The sequence below is a fragment of the Gorilla gorilla genome, chromosome 12 (genome assembly GCF_029281585.2).
Source record: "Gorilla gorilla gorilla isolate KB3781 chromosome 12, NHGRI_mGorGor1-v2.1_pri, whole genome shotgun sequence".
Taxonomy (NCBI): Eukaryota; Metazoa; Chordata; class Mammalia; order Primates; family Hominidae; genus Gorilla; species Gorilla gorilla.
The window spans coordinates 71,449,921-71,470,803 of record NC_073236.2 but is presented as its reverse complement, the minus strand read 5'-3'; the positions used below and the strand labels follow the sequence as shown (position 1 = coordinate 71,470,803).

The following is a 20,883-nucleotide window of genomic DNA, read 5'->3' as shown; positions in this document are numbered from 1 at the left end:
CTGTTTTCAAAACTTAAGCAATGATCAGGTGCCATATAACTGTCAAGTTATACATCACCTGAGGACCTTAATGGAGCACATAATAAATACTAATTAATTTAACCAACACCCCTGTGGTAAACGCATTATTACCCCTACTCCTCTTTGAACAGGCAGGGAGACTGATTCCATGAGACCAAGCAACTCACCCTGGGGATGTGTGGAAGAAGTTGCTGAGCCAGAAAAAGGAACCCAAGAGGTTGGAATCTGAACCGTATGTATTTACAACTTAAGAAGAGTCTCGGCCGGGCGCTGTGGCTCACGCCTGTAATCCCAGCACTTTGGGAGGCTGAGGCGGGTGGATCACGAGGTCAGGGGATCGAGACCATCCTGGCTAACACAGTGAAACTCCGTCTCTACTAAAAAAATTCAAAAAAATAGCCGGCGTGGTGGCGGACGCCTGTAGTCCCAGCTACTCGGGAGGCTGAGGCAGGAGAATGGCGTGAACCTGGGAGGCGGAGCTTGCAGTGAGCCGAGATCGTGCCACTGCACTCCAGCCTGGGCGGCAGAGCGAGGCTCTGTCTCAAAAAAAGAAAAAAAAGAAAAGTCTCATGCCTTATGGATAAAAACATTTCTGCTCCCCTTTAGAGTGATATATATGTGAAGATAGAGTGGATTGTGTATATTACTGAGACACCCACCCTTCCCAAATGTTAGCTCTTTGTTTCCAGGATGTGCAATGACAAATAATTTGTTGCTAATGCTAACACTTCAATTAGTTAGATCTACACCTACTTAGTAAGCTTCAAATTGTTCCTATAGATGGATTAGAAAATGGAATTTAATAAGAACAATGAAGAATGAAAGCAACAAGGTAAATAAAACAGATTTCTCCATTAAGCGGGTAATTTTTTTATATTTTATTTTTTGAGACAGGGTCTCACTCTGTCGCCCAGCCTGGAGTGCAGTGGCGGAGTCATGGTTCCCTGCAGCCTTGACCTCCTAGGCTTGAGTGATCCTCCCATCTCAGCCTTCTAGGAAGCTGGGACTACAGGGGTGTGCCACAATGCTGGGCTAATTTTTTGTATTTTTAGTAGAGATGAGGTTTTCCCATGTTGCCCAGACCGGTCTTGAACTCCTGGACTGAATCGATTCCCTTGCCTTGGCCTCCCAAAGTGTTAGGGTTACAGGTGTGAGCCATCATGCCTGGCCATGCAGATAACAGATTTGCTTTTTTAGTGTGATTTTACTTTTATAATTTTTTTCAATAGTTGTTACTGGTAAGGTAGTCTAGGAATTATTTTGTGATCTCCTCTCCTGTCCTACCTCCTCAGTTTATAGAGGGCACTCAATAAGGACTTATTGGCTGAAACATAATACTCCTCCCAGTCATACATTCATCAGTGACTAATATAGAATGTTGTATAATGGTTAATACAATGTTTGAGCAATTTACTCATTCTAGCATTCAGTTAATATTGTGCATTTACTCATTTGATCAGATAATTTGTGATTAGAAGAATTCAAGAAATAAACCAGAACTAGCCATGTTGATTTCAACTCAGTTAACTTTGACAAACACCCAGTGCAATTCTTTAGAAGCTAAAAATTTGATGATTTGGTGACTATGACTTATGATTTCTAAAAAACAAAAAGAGATTGAATGTGTCGAGAGCCAGTATAACATACATTTGCCCAAATTTTATTTTCCAAAACATCACTTTTCCTAGCCAAGAATAAATGCTAGAGGCTGCCTGACTACCGCTATTGGGTAGCATAAAGAAACAGAATTCACCATCATTGGGTAGTTTTTTTTTTTTTCCAGCTACACTGCAATACTGGTTTATTTAGCATATGTATAAGCTCCTTTCTGTCATACTTTTGGAGTTTTGATGTATAAAATAACACCTTGAAATTGTTAGTTATAATACAGAAAAATAAAATTGAATTTGGTCAGCATCAAGGTACTGCAGTGTACTTCTGAAAATAAGCCTTGCAAATGTTTTTCCACTAGAATATTTATGGATATAGTAATTTAGGTAGTCATTCACTAGAGGAGATTATGACATGCCAGTAGCTGAAAGATGAGAATAAAACCTACAGTTTCCAGTTGCAACTAGAGAAAGATGTAAAAACAAAAACAAAAAACCCAAAACACATGCACTTTTTTTAAGGACCTTTTTTCCCTTTTCTTTTCTTTTTTAGATTGGTACTAAGTTTAAGAGGTTTACACATTTGGAAAACTGTCTGTATGACTATTTCTGAAAGACCACATTCTTTCCTGTTTAAAGTTAAATAACTCCAGAGATTTTAATTTTAGTTTCTCAAGCAAGACAAAACCAGTTGAACTGCTTTATATTATTTCCTGAGTCAGGAATTGAGGCCAACAGTATTGAAAAGGTAACCATGAGTTGACTTTTTGTGTTTTGTAGGTTAATACTAGCAAAGAAAAGGGCAAGTTGTTTATGTCCTTAAAAATAATTTCAGAAGAAATTAAAGAGTCTTCATCTTACTATTAATCACATTCTTTCTCACCCCTTTGTCAGAGGAAGAATTTATAAATGTCAGTAAAGTCCTTTTTATGCAGAAATTATTGAATTTAAATACATGCTAATTGCTGCTACTGATAGCTCTATCTGCAACAGAATTAAAGCTGTTAGAATATATTTTAAGAGTCTTGGCAGATGAATGTTCTTATAATCATCACATTTTAGAGACCTTTCTAAATCATGAGTTACGTGAAATAAAGAACCTAAAACAAATTAAGCAAGATCGTTTCATTTGTACATATTATGTGCCAGGTATTTTTTGAAGTAAAAAAAAAAATTGTTTCAGCAGGCTTCCCTTTCCCTCTGGGGCCTATTAAATACTACACAAACAAGTCTGCCTCTTACTTTGGCTTATTTGGCATTGGTACACACCTCTTAGGCAAGTGGGGCCAGCTCTCTAGAACTGTCTGTCTCGTCTTGAACAGTTTGTTATTCATATTTCAGTCCTCTTTTTTTCACACCTGTTTTTCATTTCAGGATATCAGAGTATCTGATATTGATCAAATCAATGGAAAGTAGACGGGGATACAAGCATTTCAGACTAGCACATTAGGACTGGGTTTATCTCACTCACTGACACAAGCTGTATGATATCTGAAAGGGAAAATATTTGTTTAGAAATGTCTTTTCACCTCTCTGTCAGGGTTACAATGGCTTACCAGGCCAAGCATTGAGCAGAGAAGAAGCACATCCATTTTGAGAAGCCACATACTTTAGATGACATATGCAGAAGCAACATGCATTGGCATTTCATCATTTAGAATCTTATCCAAGTGCCAACATTTATCGTAACCTGGAAGGGAAGGGTGCCAAAGTAAAAAAATGTGTTTACTTTGGCCTCATGAAATTCATGCTTGGGCAAATCTTAGGGGTATACAGTCTTCTGTACGTTCATGTGTAACACCCATTACTGTTAGTAGGAGTTACCACATAGGTCCAAAAGAAAACATAGCCTTTAGAATTGAACTTTGACCTTGGGGATCAAAAGATCTCCCTAGCTAATAGCTGATGGGAATTGTGCAGTCTCAAATTTGCTCCCTGCTAACCTGACATCATTGAATTTGGAGAAGCAGAGCCAGGTTCATTCAGGGGTGGCAGAGAGAGAGAAAGTGGAAAAAAAACTGTTTTGAAAATAAAAGTGATTATAAATCAGGCTTTTAAATTAAGTCACAGAAATCCCTACCTAATTATATCATGAAAACAAGTTCCAGCTCATAGTTCTTAGAAAAGAGAAGGTTGTGACAGATTTATTCTTGTTTACTACTTTCAACCCCAAGCACTCTTGATTAATTTTTCTCAAAACAATGAAATGAGACTCAGCTAATAAAATCAGACTCATCTAATAAAATAATATTTAAATTTGGAGATCAATTTACTTTTTATTTTCAGGGATTCATGGTAAGGGAAATCAGATGGTCAAAATAATCTGACCTACACAAAAACACAAATTTTGATTTATATCCCATCACTAACCTTCTCAACCCCAAATGTGAACAAGGGGCCAGCCAGTTACTGAAGCAACAGAGTGTTAAGAAACTGCTGTGGGTGGAACATTATGGGAGGTGCTGAAGGGAGACAAATGTAATAGAAAAGTATAGTTCTTGTATTCAAATAAATGTATAACTAAGGCTGAATGTCAGTACAAAGCATATGGATAGGTTTACATTTACTTTTTTGCTTTGACCTTGTCTCTGTCCTTTGAAAAGGATAGTGAACTAGGGGATAAGGGGGAAAAAAGTAAGGTCCTCAGCAGTCTATTAAATGGGGATACGCAAAAATCTCTGAACAATTAGAGCCCTTAACTGTCTTCAAAATAGGATAGGAATTAAGAAGACAGGTTTGAAAATAGATAAGCCTGAACCGTTGCTTGAACCTTTCCAAGTCTCTGTTTTCACATTTGTAAAATGGTAGCAACAATGCTACTTTTCAGGGCGGTTGAAGAAATTGAGTAAGAGAAAATATATGAAGAATTTAGCACAGGGCTTGGCAAATAGCAACAGTTCAAGTAAACAGTAGTCTTCATGGCCAGGTGCAGTGGCTCACGCCTGTAATCCCAGCACTTTGGGAGGCTGAGGTGGGCAGATCGCTTGAGGTCGCGAGTTTGAAACTAGCCTGGCCAACATGGTGAAAACCCATCTCTACTTAAAAATGCAAAAATTAGCCGGGCGTGGTGGTGGGCGTCTGTAATCTCAGCTACTCAGGAGGCTGAGGCATGAGAATCTCTTGAACCCAGGAGGCGGAGGTTGCAGTGAGCTGAGATGGCACGACTGCACTCCAGCCTGGGCAACAGCACAAGACTCTGTCTCAAAAGACAAATAAACAAACAAAAAATAGTCTTCATTATTATTAATGATGGATAGTGGCTAATATCCATTTAATAGCTAATATCCTATGCATGGAATGTTCCTGACTTTCTTCTCTAGTATTTATTGGTGGCTCAAGTGACCACTCAGGGAATGTCAAATACAACTGTATAACCTTGGTCAATTTCTTCTTGGGTTCCATCCAAAGACTGACTCTGCAAACTGCCCCTGCTGGAGGTGACGGAGTTTGGGGTGGGGTGGGGTAAGGGGGTGAAGAATCATGCTATACTCTGTGAGGATTACAACCAGGAGCATGTCTTAGCCAAGTCAGAGCCACTGCAGGCACCTCTTGGCTTTGCACCTATTAGGACTGAGTAGCGTTGTGTGTGCCAGGCTGGCCCCGTGGGTATCCTTAGTAGATCATGTGAGTGTTGTCACTGTGTCCGTTTTAGACTATGGAAACTCCAGTATTGGGAATCTCATTTTGGAATGAAGTGTTGTTTTCATACAAAGGAAAATACAGTAGCTAGTTCAGACTATTCCATGATATAAGAGGCAACAAACCCTGCTTAAAAGGAAAAAAAGCCCCCAGAAGTGAAATCACAAATGCTGCATTATCATGGGTTGCAATAAACATGGGTGTGTGTAGAAAGAGGCTGTGGCAACACTTTTGTCTCCTGCCATGTCAACCGAGGTGATGGAAAACATGACAGGCTAAAATAATTAAAAGTAAGTGGTTGGAAAGAAAAGCCAGTCTTGGAATTAGGGAAAACAGGTGTATGGTGCCAGCACAGAGTTTCATTCTTTTTGTGCATGTGATTAAGATTTGGATTGGGTATATGATTGTAAAGTGAAGAGCCTGAGAAATATCTAGATATATGTGAACCAAACTGTGTGCAGCTTAGATTGATGCAGAAAGAACACTTTTTTACACTTGCAAATGTTTTGATACAAATTAAATACAGAAAATACTACATGTTATATTGAAGGAGAAAGAAAAATAGTCTGTGGACCTTGACCCCTAAGCTCTGAAGACACATGCTAATAATAATTGGCAAAGGTATTTGTTTTACTCTATAAAGTTAAGAAGTTAAACCCACATGCAGGTGTCTAAAATTCGACGGATATGCAGGTGTCATGGATGAACGCAGGAAGCTTAAAAGCTGTCCAATCTGTCCTGCCACTAGTACCACCTAGTGGTAGCCAAGAAGATGTGTAAGCATCTTTTTAAAAATTGCTTTAAAAAATTTTAAAAGCAAGCATCAATAAAACTCATTGTTCAAAACAATTGAAACATGCACAAGAATTCAGAGTAAATTGTCAAGGGTCCTTCAATTCCAGTCTCTCCCAACCCCACTGTTCTTCCTTATTAATAGTGCCTTTCCTATGCGTTTCCTCGAATTTCAGCCTCTCTCTGTCCCCCATTTTTTCTCTCCCTTTCTCTCTATGCGCTTAACATTTTGAAAACATAAATGGAATCATTTAATCATATATTTTATGGGTGATGTTTTTCACTTAACAAATATCTTTAAACTTATTCTCTAGCACAGTAGAAACTATTGCTAATGGGTGCAGACACTAGGATTTGCTCATAAGCGCAAGTATCAGGTCTGCTTTCAGATTCTGAGCTGGAAGAGCTATCTGGCTATTGAAAATGCCTTCCCTGGATGAGGTTCTTGACTCAGACTAGCCTTTATCAGACATGGTCAGCTTCCCACCTCCTCCTTCCCTCCTGTACTCTCATCATCTGTTACTCCGCCTCAGAGACCCCAGCTGCCATCATCCTTATTTAGCTTCCCCACCCCTCACCACTGCAGAAGACTCTGTTCTTATCTCCTGCCTCCAAACTGCCTCCAGGAATATTGCTTCATAATTCAAATATCATTCTATCATTTAATATTTAAAAACTTCATCTGGTTCCCACTTTCTGTAGAACTAAACTTAAACTGCTCAGCATGGGTAGAAGGCTCCTCATAGCCTTGCCCCAGCCCATGCCTCTTTCTTCCCTATGCTCCAGCCACATAGAGTTTCTTCTTCCAGAGTGGATCATGTATTTTCACATGCCAATATCCTGCAGTACCTTCTCTGTGCCTGAAAGCAGCTCAAATATCATCTGTGAAGCTGCCTCCAATTCCCACGGACTCCTCCTCAATGCTTTGATGTATTTTGTATTTTTTCTAGTATAGCACTTGCCTCATTTTATTGTAATTATTTGGCTATAAGCAACTTGATTACTTATCACACTCCTATTGCCATCTCCTGCCCCCACAGGACCTGGCACATGAATGCTTATTGAATGAATAACTGAACTTTAATAAGAAGGAGTACAGTGAGTAAACCCTTGGGTAGTGTTTTCCAAACTTTAATATGATAAGAACCACCTAAAGTGCTTAATAAAATGCAGATGCTTTGGATTTACTCTCAGAGAGTTTGCTCAATTTAAGAGGTCTAAAAAGGTAGAGTTTAGGAATCTACATTTTAACAAGCATCCCCAATAATTCTGATGGCCTGTGAGAAGCCCTCCCCTAGAATGCAAAGCAAATAATTTGGAAAAAAAAAAAGAACATTTGTTCCTCATGATGGCACACATTGAAGAATGTGCTTATTCTTCACATTCACATGTAAGAGAGATCTCTTGGGGTCGTTGTTCCAGGCACTCCTGAAAATAAATAGATACCAGAATAAGTTTGAGAAAACCACAGTTGGCTAGGTGCAGTGACTCACGCCCGTAATCCCAGCACTTTGGGAGGCCAAGGCAGGCGGATCTCTTGAGGTCAGGAGTTCGAGACCAGCTGACCAACATGGTTAAGCCCCATCTCTACTAAAAATACAAAAATTAGCTGGCCGTGGTAGTGGTGCACCTGTAGTCCCAGCTACTTGGGAGGCTGAGGCGGAGAATCACTTGAAGCTGGGAGGCAGAGGTTGCAGTGAGCCGAGATTGTGCCACTGCACTCCAGCCTGAGTGACAGAGCAAGACTCTGTCTCAAAAAAAAAAAAAAAAAAAAAAAGAAAACCACAGTGAAGCGAGTTCTGTGAAGACTATAAAGAAGCATCAAGCTCTGTGTAAAGGGCTAGATTGTTTCTTTGTAAGGACAATTGTCGTCAAATCCCATATGTTTGTTTTGTTAAAATAGCCACTATTTAGCCAGGCCCAAGCTGTTTTCACTAATACACTGCATTTGTGTCAAGCTTCTCTTTGGATGTTCTCCAAGCATTTTAGCAGCTTTAAGCCTGTCTTGCCTTGTTCCCTGAGGGAGGAACAAGCACAAGTTCACGCCAACTCATTAGAGAGACATTGCTCAAGAGCAGCTCCTGGGGCACCAGATGCAGGCAGGAGCGAGGGAGTGAGATCCCTTCCAGGCCCCTCCCCTCTGCGCTGTCTCATTTTCCCCACCCACCCTCCCAAATGCTCATTATTGTCTTCAGCAGGTGGCTTCCACCCCTGCCTTCAAGTCTGCTCAGACAATCTCCCTCCCAAGATAGACAAGCTCCAAAAAGATTCACAGGTTCTGCACAATGCAGAACTGCCAAGGACCACATTGGCCAAAGCAATGTCTTCATACAATCAATCTTAAGGGATTTTGCAGAGACAATGGTAAACGTGGATTAGGCTTTTGATCAGAAGGCAGAATATTCATGACCAGCCTGGGCAACATGGTGAAACCCATCTCTACAAAAATTAGCTGGATGTGGTAGTGGCCGCCTGTGGTCCCAAATACTTGGGAGGCTGAGGTGAGAGAATCACTTGAGACTGGGAGGTTGAGGCTGCAGTGAGCCAACATCGCACCACTGCACTCCAGCATGGGCTGTTACAGAGCAAGACCCTGTCTCAAAAAAAAAAAAAAAGAAAAGAAAAGAAAAGAAAGAAAGGCAGAAACTTTAGGCAACAGATGTCCACCAGAGGTATGTGTGCATGTGTGTGCATGTGCACGTGTGTGTACAGCCATATGAGTTTTAATACATGTATAGATTCAACCACTGCCGCTATCAGGATACAGAACAGTTCCATCGCCCCAGAAAGCTCCTTCCTGCTACCTTTTTGAGTGTATCCAAGCTTTATTTTAAGGCTTTAATCTTATAAAAATCTCCAGGGAAAGGTGAAATGCTATAGAAAAGTTAAAGATAGTCAGTGTTCAATTATTTGAAGAAACTTGTCATTCAGGGTTAGATTATTTCTATAGGGTGAGGACAAATTCCCATTACGTATATAGGTACTTACGTTGTCTTTTCAGGCAAATTTGGTTAGCTATCCCCTCCTACCCTGTCAAGCAGTAGCTATCTAGCCCACAATAAACTCTCTGAGTGGAAGCCTGATGATTTAAAGTTATGTCTACCATACCCATTATTTTTTCGACTAACAATAGGAATCCAAAATCATTAGCTTGTAGCCATGAAAATTCTGAAAATAGACTCTCAGTGTGGCCATATGAATTACATTTCAGAGTGTAACCATCTAGATTTGAGGAAATTAAGGACCTTACGAACACACACACACACACACTCATATACACATTATATAGATCTACTTCACACCAAACACAAGCATAAAAAATAAACTGGGAAAAGATCAAGATTCCAACTGGGTTTTGAGTTGGAAAAAACAACATTAGTATTTTAAAATATATGTTTTGTCAAAGAAAGTGACTATCTGATAAAGGTAAAGGAAAAATCAGCTGTTTCAGTTTTGGGAAATTCACAATGCTCCTTTGTTTAGTGGGCTTGTTGAACTTTTCTGAACATTCAAAAAATATTTTTGTCAAATAATTTGGACATTTCAAATTCTGCTTCAAGCATGAAGGGAGGTTGCCACTAACACCATTGTTACCTCTTGGGCCATGGTCCCCCTTGGGATGGTCATTTCAGTGGGAGGAAATACCCTTGGCTGTCAGAGGCCAAGGGTCTATAAACTTCTAGATGAGGGTAAGCGTGTTGAAGTCATACTGATTTGGATTTTCATTCTGTCTCCTCTACTCACAATAGCTATATGACCTTGGGCAGATAGCCTAACCTCTCTGAGCTTAATAGCCTCATTTTAAAAATGGAAATCATATGTACTCTTCAGGGTGATTTTGAAAATTAAATGAGATCATATATATAAAATGTCTGCATACAAAAGATACTCAATGAATGCTAATTTTGTCTTTCCTTTCCTCATTTAATTCATCTCTCTACCTCCAAATACAGCCTTATCAAAACTAGGTCAGTCATAATTTATCTTATTTTTTAAGACCATGGAAGGAAAAAAAGATGGTTTAATCCTTCTCCTAATCCACATTGTGACTTCTAACTTTCTCTGGCAGGAAATGATTTCTTAGAACCAACTTCAGACCATTACTTTTTTCTTTTTGGAGAAGTTTTACTTTACTGTCTTCAGCAGAAAAGGAGAGTAGGTGGTCTGGATTCCCCAGATGTGGATCAGGAAATGCAAGGTTATGCTGAAGTAATGAACAACCCCAGAATCTTAGTGATGGTTTATAGAATAGTTTCTTGTTCATCTCTCCACCTCAAAAAAGCAGATTGATACAACATAAAGGACAGATAAGGGATAAAGCAAATATAGCAAAATGTTAACTGTGAAATCCAGGTGATAGATATGGGAATGTGTGTTATGCAAGTCTTTCAACTTTTCTATACATTTCAACATTTTTCATGATAAAATATTGGGAGAAAAGTTTATTTCTCACTTATGCTATGGGTCCAACAAAGGGTGTCTAGGGTTCCATGCCGTATCTTCTCACTCCAGGACCTAAGGTGATCAATCATCTTGAAAGTGGCTATTTGCCATGGCAAAGGGAAAGAGAATTCTGTTGGCATTGCACAGACAGTTGGATAATTTCAGCCTGAAATGACATGTGTCACTTCTGCTTACAACTCATTGGCCAGAGCTACCAGCACATGGCCTTAGCCCAGGCCATGGAGGTCAGATCCTATCATGTGCCTCGACGGGGGAGGGCTGGAAACATTTGGTAAGCAGCACAAGTGATTACCCTGATGAAAATAAACAACTTCATAAACTTCAAAGAATAACATACCTTAGGACTATCATTAATAATATGAACGTGACAAGGCAAATTCGCTGGAAGCAACGTCAGTAAAAGAATTCAGAAACTTTTTTCTTTCTCATCCACTTTCCTTCTTTTAGTCTCCTTTAAAGGGAGCAGGAGAACTAACCCCGTAAAGGCTAACAGATTGCAAACTTCTTGCTGGCTGGTTTGCAGCCGGACAGCCAGCCAGCCAGCCAGCCAGCCAGCTCTTTCTAGAATCTCATCACCTTTTTGTTGAGTCAGCTCATTTTCCCTGAGTCAGTAAGAAGATGTGGAAGCTGTCCAGAGATCTTAAGAAAAGCAGAAGTTAGGTTGAGGGTGGTAAAGCTTTTCAGAAATAGGATAATAAAATATCTGAGTAAACAATATTTCAATATTTTTCTTGACTCAACGTTTTAGAGGAGTCAGGAAAGACTTCATAGTGACATTTAAGCTGGCACTTGAAGGCGTTTGCAAGGTAGGAAATGGAGTAGGGCGTTCCAAGCAGAGGGAACAGGCTGTGCAGTGGCAAGGAAACTGCTTTGGACTTGGTAGATCTGCAGGAGAATAAGAAATTCACTGTGACCAGAGACTAGAATGCCTGTCAGGATTACTGTTAAAGTACTAGCGTAGGGCCAAAAATACTGTATTTTTCATTTGTTAGCAAGTGGGAAATGAAATACCCTACTTGTTAAGGAAAAATTTTAGTCTTACCTAGTGCTCTAATAGTAGTTAACATGGCTTCAAAGAGAAAAGATTATATGCAAGTAATTTGCTATAAAGAGAACTATAGGCAAATGAGTTTCTAGCAACTGAATACTTCTGTTTGTTGGCAACAATTGTTGGCAACAATTAATATATCCACAGAAACTTTCTTTGGGAAAACAAGTTACCTACTAGGCTGCAAACAAATTAAGGCAAAACTACCAGGTTATAAAAACAAACACTGCAGGAGAGTGGGCAGGTAATGAGGTGATTTTAAATGAAATACATTTGTCAAGAGAACAGTGATGGGGAGAAGAAAAACAAGGAGCTTTATGTATATATCATTTAATCCTAACACATGTTGTGAAGTGAATGTTATTATCACCATTTCATAAATGTGAAAACTAAAGATCAAATAAAGTAGCTTCTTATAAAATGAGCTGTTTAAATTTGAGCCTTATTTTTGAATCTCTGAGACATTTTTCCTCTGTAAAATGGAGACATGACACATCCTGCCTACCTCACAGGGCGGTTAAGAGGATTAAAAGAAATAACAAAAGAAATTGACATCATTCTTGACCTTGACTTTTTAATCAGAAAATCTTAAGTTTTCTGATTCTGTCTTGATGTTTGTATATTCTTCAAAACTATATCTTTATGTAGGAAACTTAAGATGGCTGTTTGTGGAAAAAGTCTTTCTAGCATATCTTAAAATATGCTATTTTAAACTATTTTTAAATAACTAAAAATTTTACCTTTCCAAGCATCAAAATAGAGTATAACATTTGGCCATTATCTGAAATCCATTCATGGAATATTTTAGGAAAATAAGTTTTATTTTTTAAACTCCTTTAGTTTTTCTCTTGGCATTTTAAATAATTTTGTTTGAAAATGTATCGCTCCTTTTCTTTTTCTTTTTTTTTTGAGACAGAGTCTTGCTGTGTCACCCAGGCTGGAGTGTAGTGGCAGGATCTCAGCTCACTGCAACATCCACTTCCAGGGCTCAAGAGATCCTTCCACCTCAGTCTCCTGAGTAGCTGGGACCACAATTGCACACCACCACGCCCGGCTAATTTTTGTGTTTTTCAAAGAGATATGGTTTGGCCATGTTGCCTAGGCTGGTCTCAAACTCCTGGGCTCAAGCGAGCCACCTGCATTGGCCCCCCAAAGTGCTGGGATTACAGGCATGAGCCAACGTGCCCAGGCTCCCTTTCTTTTTTAATGAAATATACCAAATAATGATGTTATGTGCCAGGAACTGTTCTGAAGGTTTAATGTACATTAACTTATTTAATCCTCATAACCATTCTGCAAGGTAAATACTATTATCTCCATTTTCCAAATGAGAAAATTGAGGCACAGAGGTATTAAGTGACTTGCCTAAGACCACACAGCTAATAAACAGCTGAGCTGGGATTTAAATTGAGGTATTTTTGCCCAGAATCTGAACTTTTTTTTTTTTTTTTTTTTTTTTTTTTTGAGAAGGAGTCTCCTCTGAAGCCCAGGCTGGAGTGCAGTGGCATGATCCCGGCTCACTGCAACCTCCTCCTCCTGGTTTCAAGTGATTCTCCTTCCTCAGCCTCCCAAGCAGCTGGGATTACAGGCGTGCACCACCATGCTGGGTAAATTTTACATTTTTAGTAGAGACGGGGTTTTGCCATGTTGGGCAGGCTGGTCTTGAACTCCTGACCTCAAGTGATCTACCCACTTCAGCTTCCCAAAGTGCTGGGATTACAGGCGTGAGCCACTGCGCTTGGCGGAGAATCTGAGCTTTTAAACACTGAACCATGATACATTACTGATGATAATGGGCCCTCTTTCTAAATGAATCAGGAATATCATTAGGCTTATCAATTTTTATTTGATATATACAGAAACTACTGTGGTTTAATACAGGATTATTTATGTACCTAAAGGATAGAGTGGTCCCCATCTACTGTTCTTTTGACTTACTTTGTCTGCTTTTTATAGTTTTCTCTGTCCTCTCTGAAAAAAAAAGAATATTTTCAGTATATCTACCTCTACAAATTGTCTTCTTCCCTTTAATGTTCTGCTTCCAATTTCATAAGAGTCAGAAACCAGATCACCCCACATGTTAGAATTGTGTCTAAAATAGGAGTCAAGAGGCCTTGAGAGAAGACCCAAGCCTTTAGTGAATGGACTTTGTGACATCTGTGACAGGGATCTTTATTTTTTGGCATGTTTTCTGTTCTTAACTGTGATCCAGATAGTTTAGATGGCTGGATAAGTGACTTCTCAGTAAGCGAGGTGTCACAAAATATAAACTCAAGGCATTTCTATTCTTCCACCTGTTCAAAAGTGTTTTAGTCATCATCATAATTGGAAGGATGGCCTAGTTCCTCAAGCTTCTGGGTAGCCATCTGATGCTTGGAGGTAGAGAGACGTGGCTACAACTTGTATAAAAATAGCCCTTCCAGATGGCTGAGGGGCAAAGTTACAACTCAGCAGCTCGATATAGCTGAGCACTCAAATTTTGGAGTAGGAGGAGAGCTATGTGAGAAGTAGCCAGAGAGACTGGGCTGGAGCCCAATCATAAGTAGAACAGTATATGCCAGGAGAGATCACTTAACGTGCAGATTAGCTGTTAAGTTTTTCTGTTACTTCATCTCCATCTCCTCCCCACCTCCCTTGATTCAACCTTACTTCTGGCCCTAAGGAAACGCATACACATACGACATACACAGATATGCACACACACTTTCCCTTTTTTTTTTAAAGGAGTATAAAATAGAGGAACAAACCATAACTCTTAAAAGGCTTCAGAATTCTACTAGTCTAACCCTTCGTTTTAGAGATAAGCAAACTGAGGCAGAGAAAGGTGTGGTGACCATCCAGGATGTGAGCAGGACTCCCACGCTCCAGGTGCTCTGCCAGGGCTCATCTTCTGGCTCGTTTGTGGGACAGTGATAACAGTGCAGCTATCCCAGGACATGTTTCCTCCAAGTCTGCCTTGACTCATTTCAAACTCTAAATAAAGCCTTTAGTCAAAAAAAAAAAAAAAAAGTATGGGCCCAGCGTAGTGGCTCACGCCTGTAATCCCAGCCCTTTGGGAGGCCAAGGCAGGTAGATCACGAGGTCAGGAGTTCGAGAACAGCTTGACCAACATGGTGAAACCCCATCTCTACTAAAAATATAAAAATTAGCCGAGTGTGGTAGCGCACACCCGTAATCCCAGCTACTCAGGAGGCTGAGGCAGGAGAATTGCTTGAACCTAGGAGGTGGAGGTTGCAGTGAGACAAGATCATGCCACTGCACTCCAGTCTGGGCGACAGAGTGAGACTCCATTTCAAAAAAAAAAAAAGTGGATTATTGCAAAAGTCATGATAATGTCTCCACCCTCAACACAAATACTCAAGCTCTAGTCACTGGCTTGAAAACCTGTTTCACCAGTGAAAATATTTACTAATCAAATTAGTAAATATTAAATTAAAATGTGTAGTTCCCACTTTTTAAATCTTTTATTCACTCTGCATTTCTATTGGATATTCTGGAAGAAAAGCCTCTGTAGTAAATCCATTGTTTTAAATATCTCAATGTCTGTTCAAATAATTGAGTGTTAGTTTTAAAAAATAGTGATTAGGAATGGGTTAGTACTTATGTTTTAGCAATTATAATGAAGGCTTTAAAAAAAAACAAAAAAACAAACAAAAAAAACCAAGCTTATTGAGAAACATGTTACACTCCTTTAACATCATTTATGATCCCCAAAGGCAAGGCATTGCTGTTCCCTGGTGGCTGTACAGCATCACTGCAGGTAAGCAATTTGGAGGTAGAAAAGGTGTTGAGTGCCAGCCTTTCAAATTCAGTTCTACAATGAATCAACTTTTTAAAATACTCCCAGTAGCTTGCATTTTCTTATAAGAAGGGTTTACAGGTAGCAAAAACAAACAATCCCCAACCAACTTTTTCCAATACAATAGGATTTGTGCTGCCCAAGTAAATATTACATTATTGGAAAATAGCATGTTACTTTTCAAGAGGAAGTTTACTTCCTTCTTATGGAATTTATCCTTAAACTGTATGGTATATGGGCTTTGTGCAAGGTGCTGGAAGTAGGCAAGGAGGCCTCAACCATGATGTACACACACTATTATAGCACCATTGCTCTCCTGCTACTGAGCCACATAGCTCACCAACTGGGGAGGGGTCACCACAGAAAGAATAATGGAGCGAGATAGGTACAAGCATTTTTTGATTGCCCGCCAAGCACCTGGGCCTGTGCTAGCCCTGTTAAACTTGGCTGGAGCAATCCTGCTAAAAGGTCAGGCTTGATTCATGAATAGGTGTGCTAATTCTACTCCGGATACATCCCCCTCATCCTGTAGCATACAGGCCTGAGTGAAGCTGGCCTAGAGCAGGGATTCACCTGCTAGATAATTATTGCCCAAATTAAGAATGCAAGTCAGGGCATGATTTTCAACGCCTTTATTAAGAAATATCAAAAGTTGATTACAGGTCCATATGCAGTTTTACAAAGTTCAAGTGAAGAAGACTGTAGGGATGCCATCAATGTGCGTGTCTGAAGACTATGGAAGCTTGTCAAAGGGGTAACCCTACAACTCCTGTCACTTTAACAATGGTCCACAGCAATGCTTTTCCCCCATTTCTACTAGGCTAGGCCATTGCACAATACCTTAATCTACTTAAAAGAGTTTTAATACGTTATAAATACGTACGTATTTGTCCTTCTAGTTTGTTACCATCCTTCCCTGAAAGAGCGGAGCTGTTTACAGGAAGCACAACATTTGAGTCCCATTCACTGCTGTTTATATTACATTTTCACAAAGCCTGCTTTGAAAGCTGGCAGACACTGCAAGTTACATGTTACCATATTACACATGGGAGGACCCATACACATTGTTATTTTAAAATTTAACATTGAACAAAAAAAAAGGAGGAATCACTTACTTTGGAAACAAAACACCAAAGTTAGTCAGTGGAATGGTCAAGAGCAGGACAAGCCTGCCAGGGCCACTGAACTCCAGTCACGAGTGGTCAAAAGTATGACCGAGAACAACTGGATGCAGGAATATCAGCACAAAATACAGATGGGAATATTCTAGGGAGTGGTACATCACCATCTTGTATGTGAGGGATATTGTGTCAGAGGGGAATTACACTTTCAAAATAACCAGGGCTAGTAGGTCATTAGTACCAGATGGGGAACAGCAATGGTGTGGCATGCCTTGTTTAAGGCCTGCACTGGTTTATCTAAAAGTAGATTTCTGAAAAGATTGTCCAGTAGCATCAGAAAGAGCCACTTTCAGAGGAAGGACTCCTTGTTCACCCACATCAGACTGCGTGTCTCGTTGGGCTTGCATTCATACTCAATGACAGAGAAGGGGCTTCCCCACTGGCAGTGATCCCGCTTGTGGTAATTGTAGAACTTGACTTGCCACACTGTCTCGAAGGTCCCAATGTCTGTGAACTGAGGGGAGAGAAACATGCCTGATAAAAAACCTCATTCTGCCACGAGCAATAGATGAGAGCTAACATTAGTGACGTAGCTCCTGGATAATCAAGCAGACCCAGTCCAGATTCTCTTGGTCTGCAAGGCTCGGAAGCCTTTCCTTTAGTGGTCTAGCTCCCTCCTTTATGATGGGAGATATTTTCCTAAAAAGCTGTCTGTAAACCATTCTTCTCTATAAAATCTGATTCCCATTGCAAACGTGCCACGCGCTATCATATTGCTTTTAATAAAAATAACTCCAAAGTTTATCTTGTTTTTCAAGTTTAATTTTTTGAAAACTTAGAATTTTAAAGCTTACTCTAAAATGGCCCCTGCTGGCCAGGTGCAGTGGTTCACACCTGTAATCCCAGGCTGAGGCAGGATGCTAGCTTGAAGCCAGGGGTTCCAGAATAGCTTGAACAACAAAGCAAGATTCTGTCTCTAAAACAAACCCCCATGTTCATCCCCAAAATGGTCCCTGCTACAGAAGAGGAATGGCGAAGGGAAGAGAAGGAATAAAGTTTACTGGCTTTTCTCAAAATACAATGGTACAAAACAACCTATCTACAATACATCTACGTAAGATATAATTTCCATCATTAGTTTCAATTCCAAAGAAAAATATTTCATTCAAAGTGATAACCGAAAATATTTCATCGGAAGTGTTAAAGGCCGTATTTTAACTATTAAACATTGAATACTTATAAGTCAGGAATCCATGCCTACATCTTGGGCTTAGATTATACATTACCCAGAACCATATTTGAGTATCTGCTATGTACCTTGCATGTATAAAAATTTGTATAAGGCAGGATTGTTGCTCTTAAGAAGTTTGCATTCTACTTCCAGAACGTAGGCCCTGTAAATCGCTGCACAGAACTCTCCTGAGGTATAAAGTACACATTTCTCTTGCAGCTGAGAAGAGTACACGGAATACCCTGGAGGCCACTGGGCAGATGCTCAAGTGGCCTGTGGGGTAGCCTGACCCTGCTACTGCCTTCTGGAGCTATTTAGGGGATCTGGCATTAAACTGCATGATGCCTGTCGTTATTTTCTCCTCTGACCCTCCCCTGTCATGGGAGGGGACAGGGACTGACTTGGCAGGATTCTTAGACTTGTCTGGAGCCAGAAGACGTGGACAGAGGAAGGCAGTGAGCATTAGGAGTCTTATGCTTCTTGCTGATACAGGAGGAGGGTGATCAGGTGCTTTCCAGATAGCTTTCCAAGATGCTCTCAAAATTATATCTTGCACCATTGCCTCATCCTGCTAATTTGATCCCAAAACAAGATCTAGGCTTTCCTTTGGGAAATTTGCTTGATTTGAAATAGTGGATGATATACCTAGAGTCCACAGACCTCCCAGGTATGAAAGTGGATTACCTCTTTTTAGAGAGTCATGGCTTAAAGACTTATATAAGCATACAGCAGCTTTATTCACAATAGCCCCAAGTTGGAATTGACCCAAATGTTTATTCACATGTTGATAAGCAAGTTTTGGTATATTTATAAAATGGCCTTTTGCTGAACAGTAAAGGAAGACATGCTGATTCAAGCAGCAACAGGGATGGATCTCAAAGACATGCTAAGCAAAATAATCTAGGCCCCCAAAATACATGCTGTATGAATCCATCTACATAGTGACAGAATGTAACCTACACTGACAGGAAACATCTGTGGTTATCTAGGGCCTGGGGTGAGAAGGGGAACTGATGCAAATGTGCAAGAGGGAACTTTTTAGGGGTGATGGAAGCATTCTGTATCTTGATTGGGATGGTGGTTACATGGCTGTACATATATGTTGGTCAAAACTAATTGAACTGTATGCTTAAGATGAGTCCATTTATTACATGTAAACTATACCTCAAAGTTAAGAAAAATAGAAATATCCATTTTTAGTGAGCTATAAGAAAACAGGTATTCTAAATGCTGCTAATGGGAATTGAATTAGCCTTTTGGAAGGATCATTTGCATGAAGTTAAAGGTGTGAGTACATTCAGGCCCAGCAATTCCATTTATAATTTATCTTAAGAACATCACAAAGTTTAGAGTAGTAAACAATGCAACACTAAAGGTCCATCTTTAAGGCACTATTTGTGGCATATCTATATAATGGAATACCATGTAGTATTTTTAAATGTAAAGTATTTAATGCAGTTTTTATTTTATATTGTTACATGAACTAAGCAGAATACCATGAAGAACATGAAGTATTAATTCAGTTAAAATTAAACTTGGCTAGGTGCAGCAGCTCACACCTGTAATTCCAGCACTTTGGAAGGCCAAGATGAGAGGATTGCTTGACACCAGGAGTTTGAGACTAGCCTGGGCAACATAGTGAGACCCTGCCTCTACAAAAAATGTTTGAAAATTAGCTGGGTGTGGTGGCACACATTGTGAGACTGAGATAGGAGGATTGCTTGAGCCCAGGAGTTTGAGGCTGCAGTGAGCTATAATCATGCTACTGCATTCCAGCCTGGGCAATAAAGACCCTGTCTCAAAAAAAAATGTATGTGTGTATATGTGTGTGTGTGTGTGTATATATATATATATACACACACATGTGTATATATACACATATATACACACATGCGTATATATGTATACATATACATATATGTATATGTATATGTATACATATACATATATGTGTGTATACACATATACACACATATATATGTGTGTGTGTGTGTGTGTGTGTATTTAATGTTAGAAATCCTGGACTGTTTTATTTTCTCCTATGTTCTTTTTTTAATTTTTATTATATTTTTGAGATGGAGTCTAGCTCTGTCGCCCAAGGTTGGAGTGCAGCAGCACGAAATCGGCTCACTGCAACCTCTGCTGCCCGGGTTCAAGCAATTCTCCTGCCTCAGCCTCCTGAGTAGCTGGGATTACAGGTGTGTGCCACTACGCCTGGCTATTTTTTTTTTGTATTTTTAGTAGAGACGGGGTTTCACCATGTTGGCCAGTCTGGTCTCAAACTCCTGATCTCGTGATCCACCCACCTCGGCCTCCCAAAGTGCTGGCGTGAGCCACCACACCCGGCCCGATTTCTATATTTTTTAGCAGAGACGCGGTTTAACCATGTTGCCCAGGCTGGTCTTGAACTCCTGACCTCAAGTGATCCACCAGCCTCGGCCTCTCAAAGCGCTGGGATTACAGGCATGAACCACTGCACCTAGCAGATCTTCTTCTATATTCTTATTTGTATTTTCAAAATTTAATGATTACTTTACCAGAAAAAAAATTAAACCAAAACCGTATTTCCCAAAAGTATTACCAAATAGTCATTATCCTTAATATAAAGGACCATATGCATTATTAGTAAGTACTATGAGGAACATTGGAATAAAAAATTGGAATGGTTCATTAAAAACAAAACAAAAAGCAAAAACCATAGGCTGGGCGCAGTGGCTCATGCCTGTAATGCCAGCACTTTGGGAGGCCAACATGGCAGTACCACTTGAACCCAGGAGTTTAAGACCAGCTTAGACAACATGGTGAAACCCTGTCGCTACAAAAAATTAAAAACATTAGCTGGGCATGGGAGTGTGTGTCTGTAGTCCCAGATACTCAGGAGGCTGAGGTGAAAGGATCGCTTGAGCTCAGGAGGCAGAGGTTGCAGTGAGCTGAGATCTTGCCACTGCATTTTAGCCTGGGCAACAGGGCAAGAAATTGTCTCCAAAAAAAAAAAAAAAGGAAAAAATGACTAACACCTGCAAAAACATTCAAATGTAATTAGTAATTAAAGAAATATAAACTTTTAAAGAGATACTATTCCTCTAACAACTTAGTGACAATTTCTGAGTGCCAGAAACAATCTAAACATCCAACATTAGGAAAATATGAAAATGGTG

General features: G+C 39.8%; 2 protein-coding genes across 5 annotated transcripts in view; one reads left to right on the top strand and one right to left on the bottom strand.

The window, feature by feature from the left end:
• PLEK (pleckstrin) overlaps window positions 1-20,883 on the top strand; it is a 145,926-nt gene that overhangs the window by 25,400 nt on the left and 99,643 nt on the right. The window lies entirely within an intron of this gene.
• The window catches only part of CNRIP1 (cannabinoid receptor interacting protein 1), a 36,096-nt gene continuing 22,390 nt past the window's right edge, over window positions 7,178-20,883 (bottom strand). For 3 of the 4 annotated variants that reach the window (XM_019021566.4, XM_019021565.4, XM_031008283.2), the window contains one exon: window positions 15,991-17,008. In XM_019021566.4, coding sequence (XP_018877111.1) covers window positions 16,844-17,008 — 165 coding nt within the window. In that variant the 3' untranslated portion in view covers window positions 15,991-16,843. Of the gene's footprint in view, window positions 7,491-15,990; window positions 17,009-20,883 lie in introns of those variants that run through there. The other variant, XM_004029344.5, reaches the window with a different exon arrangement.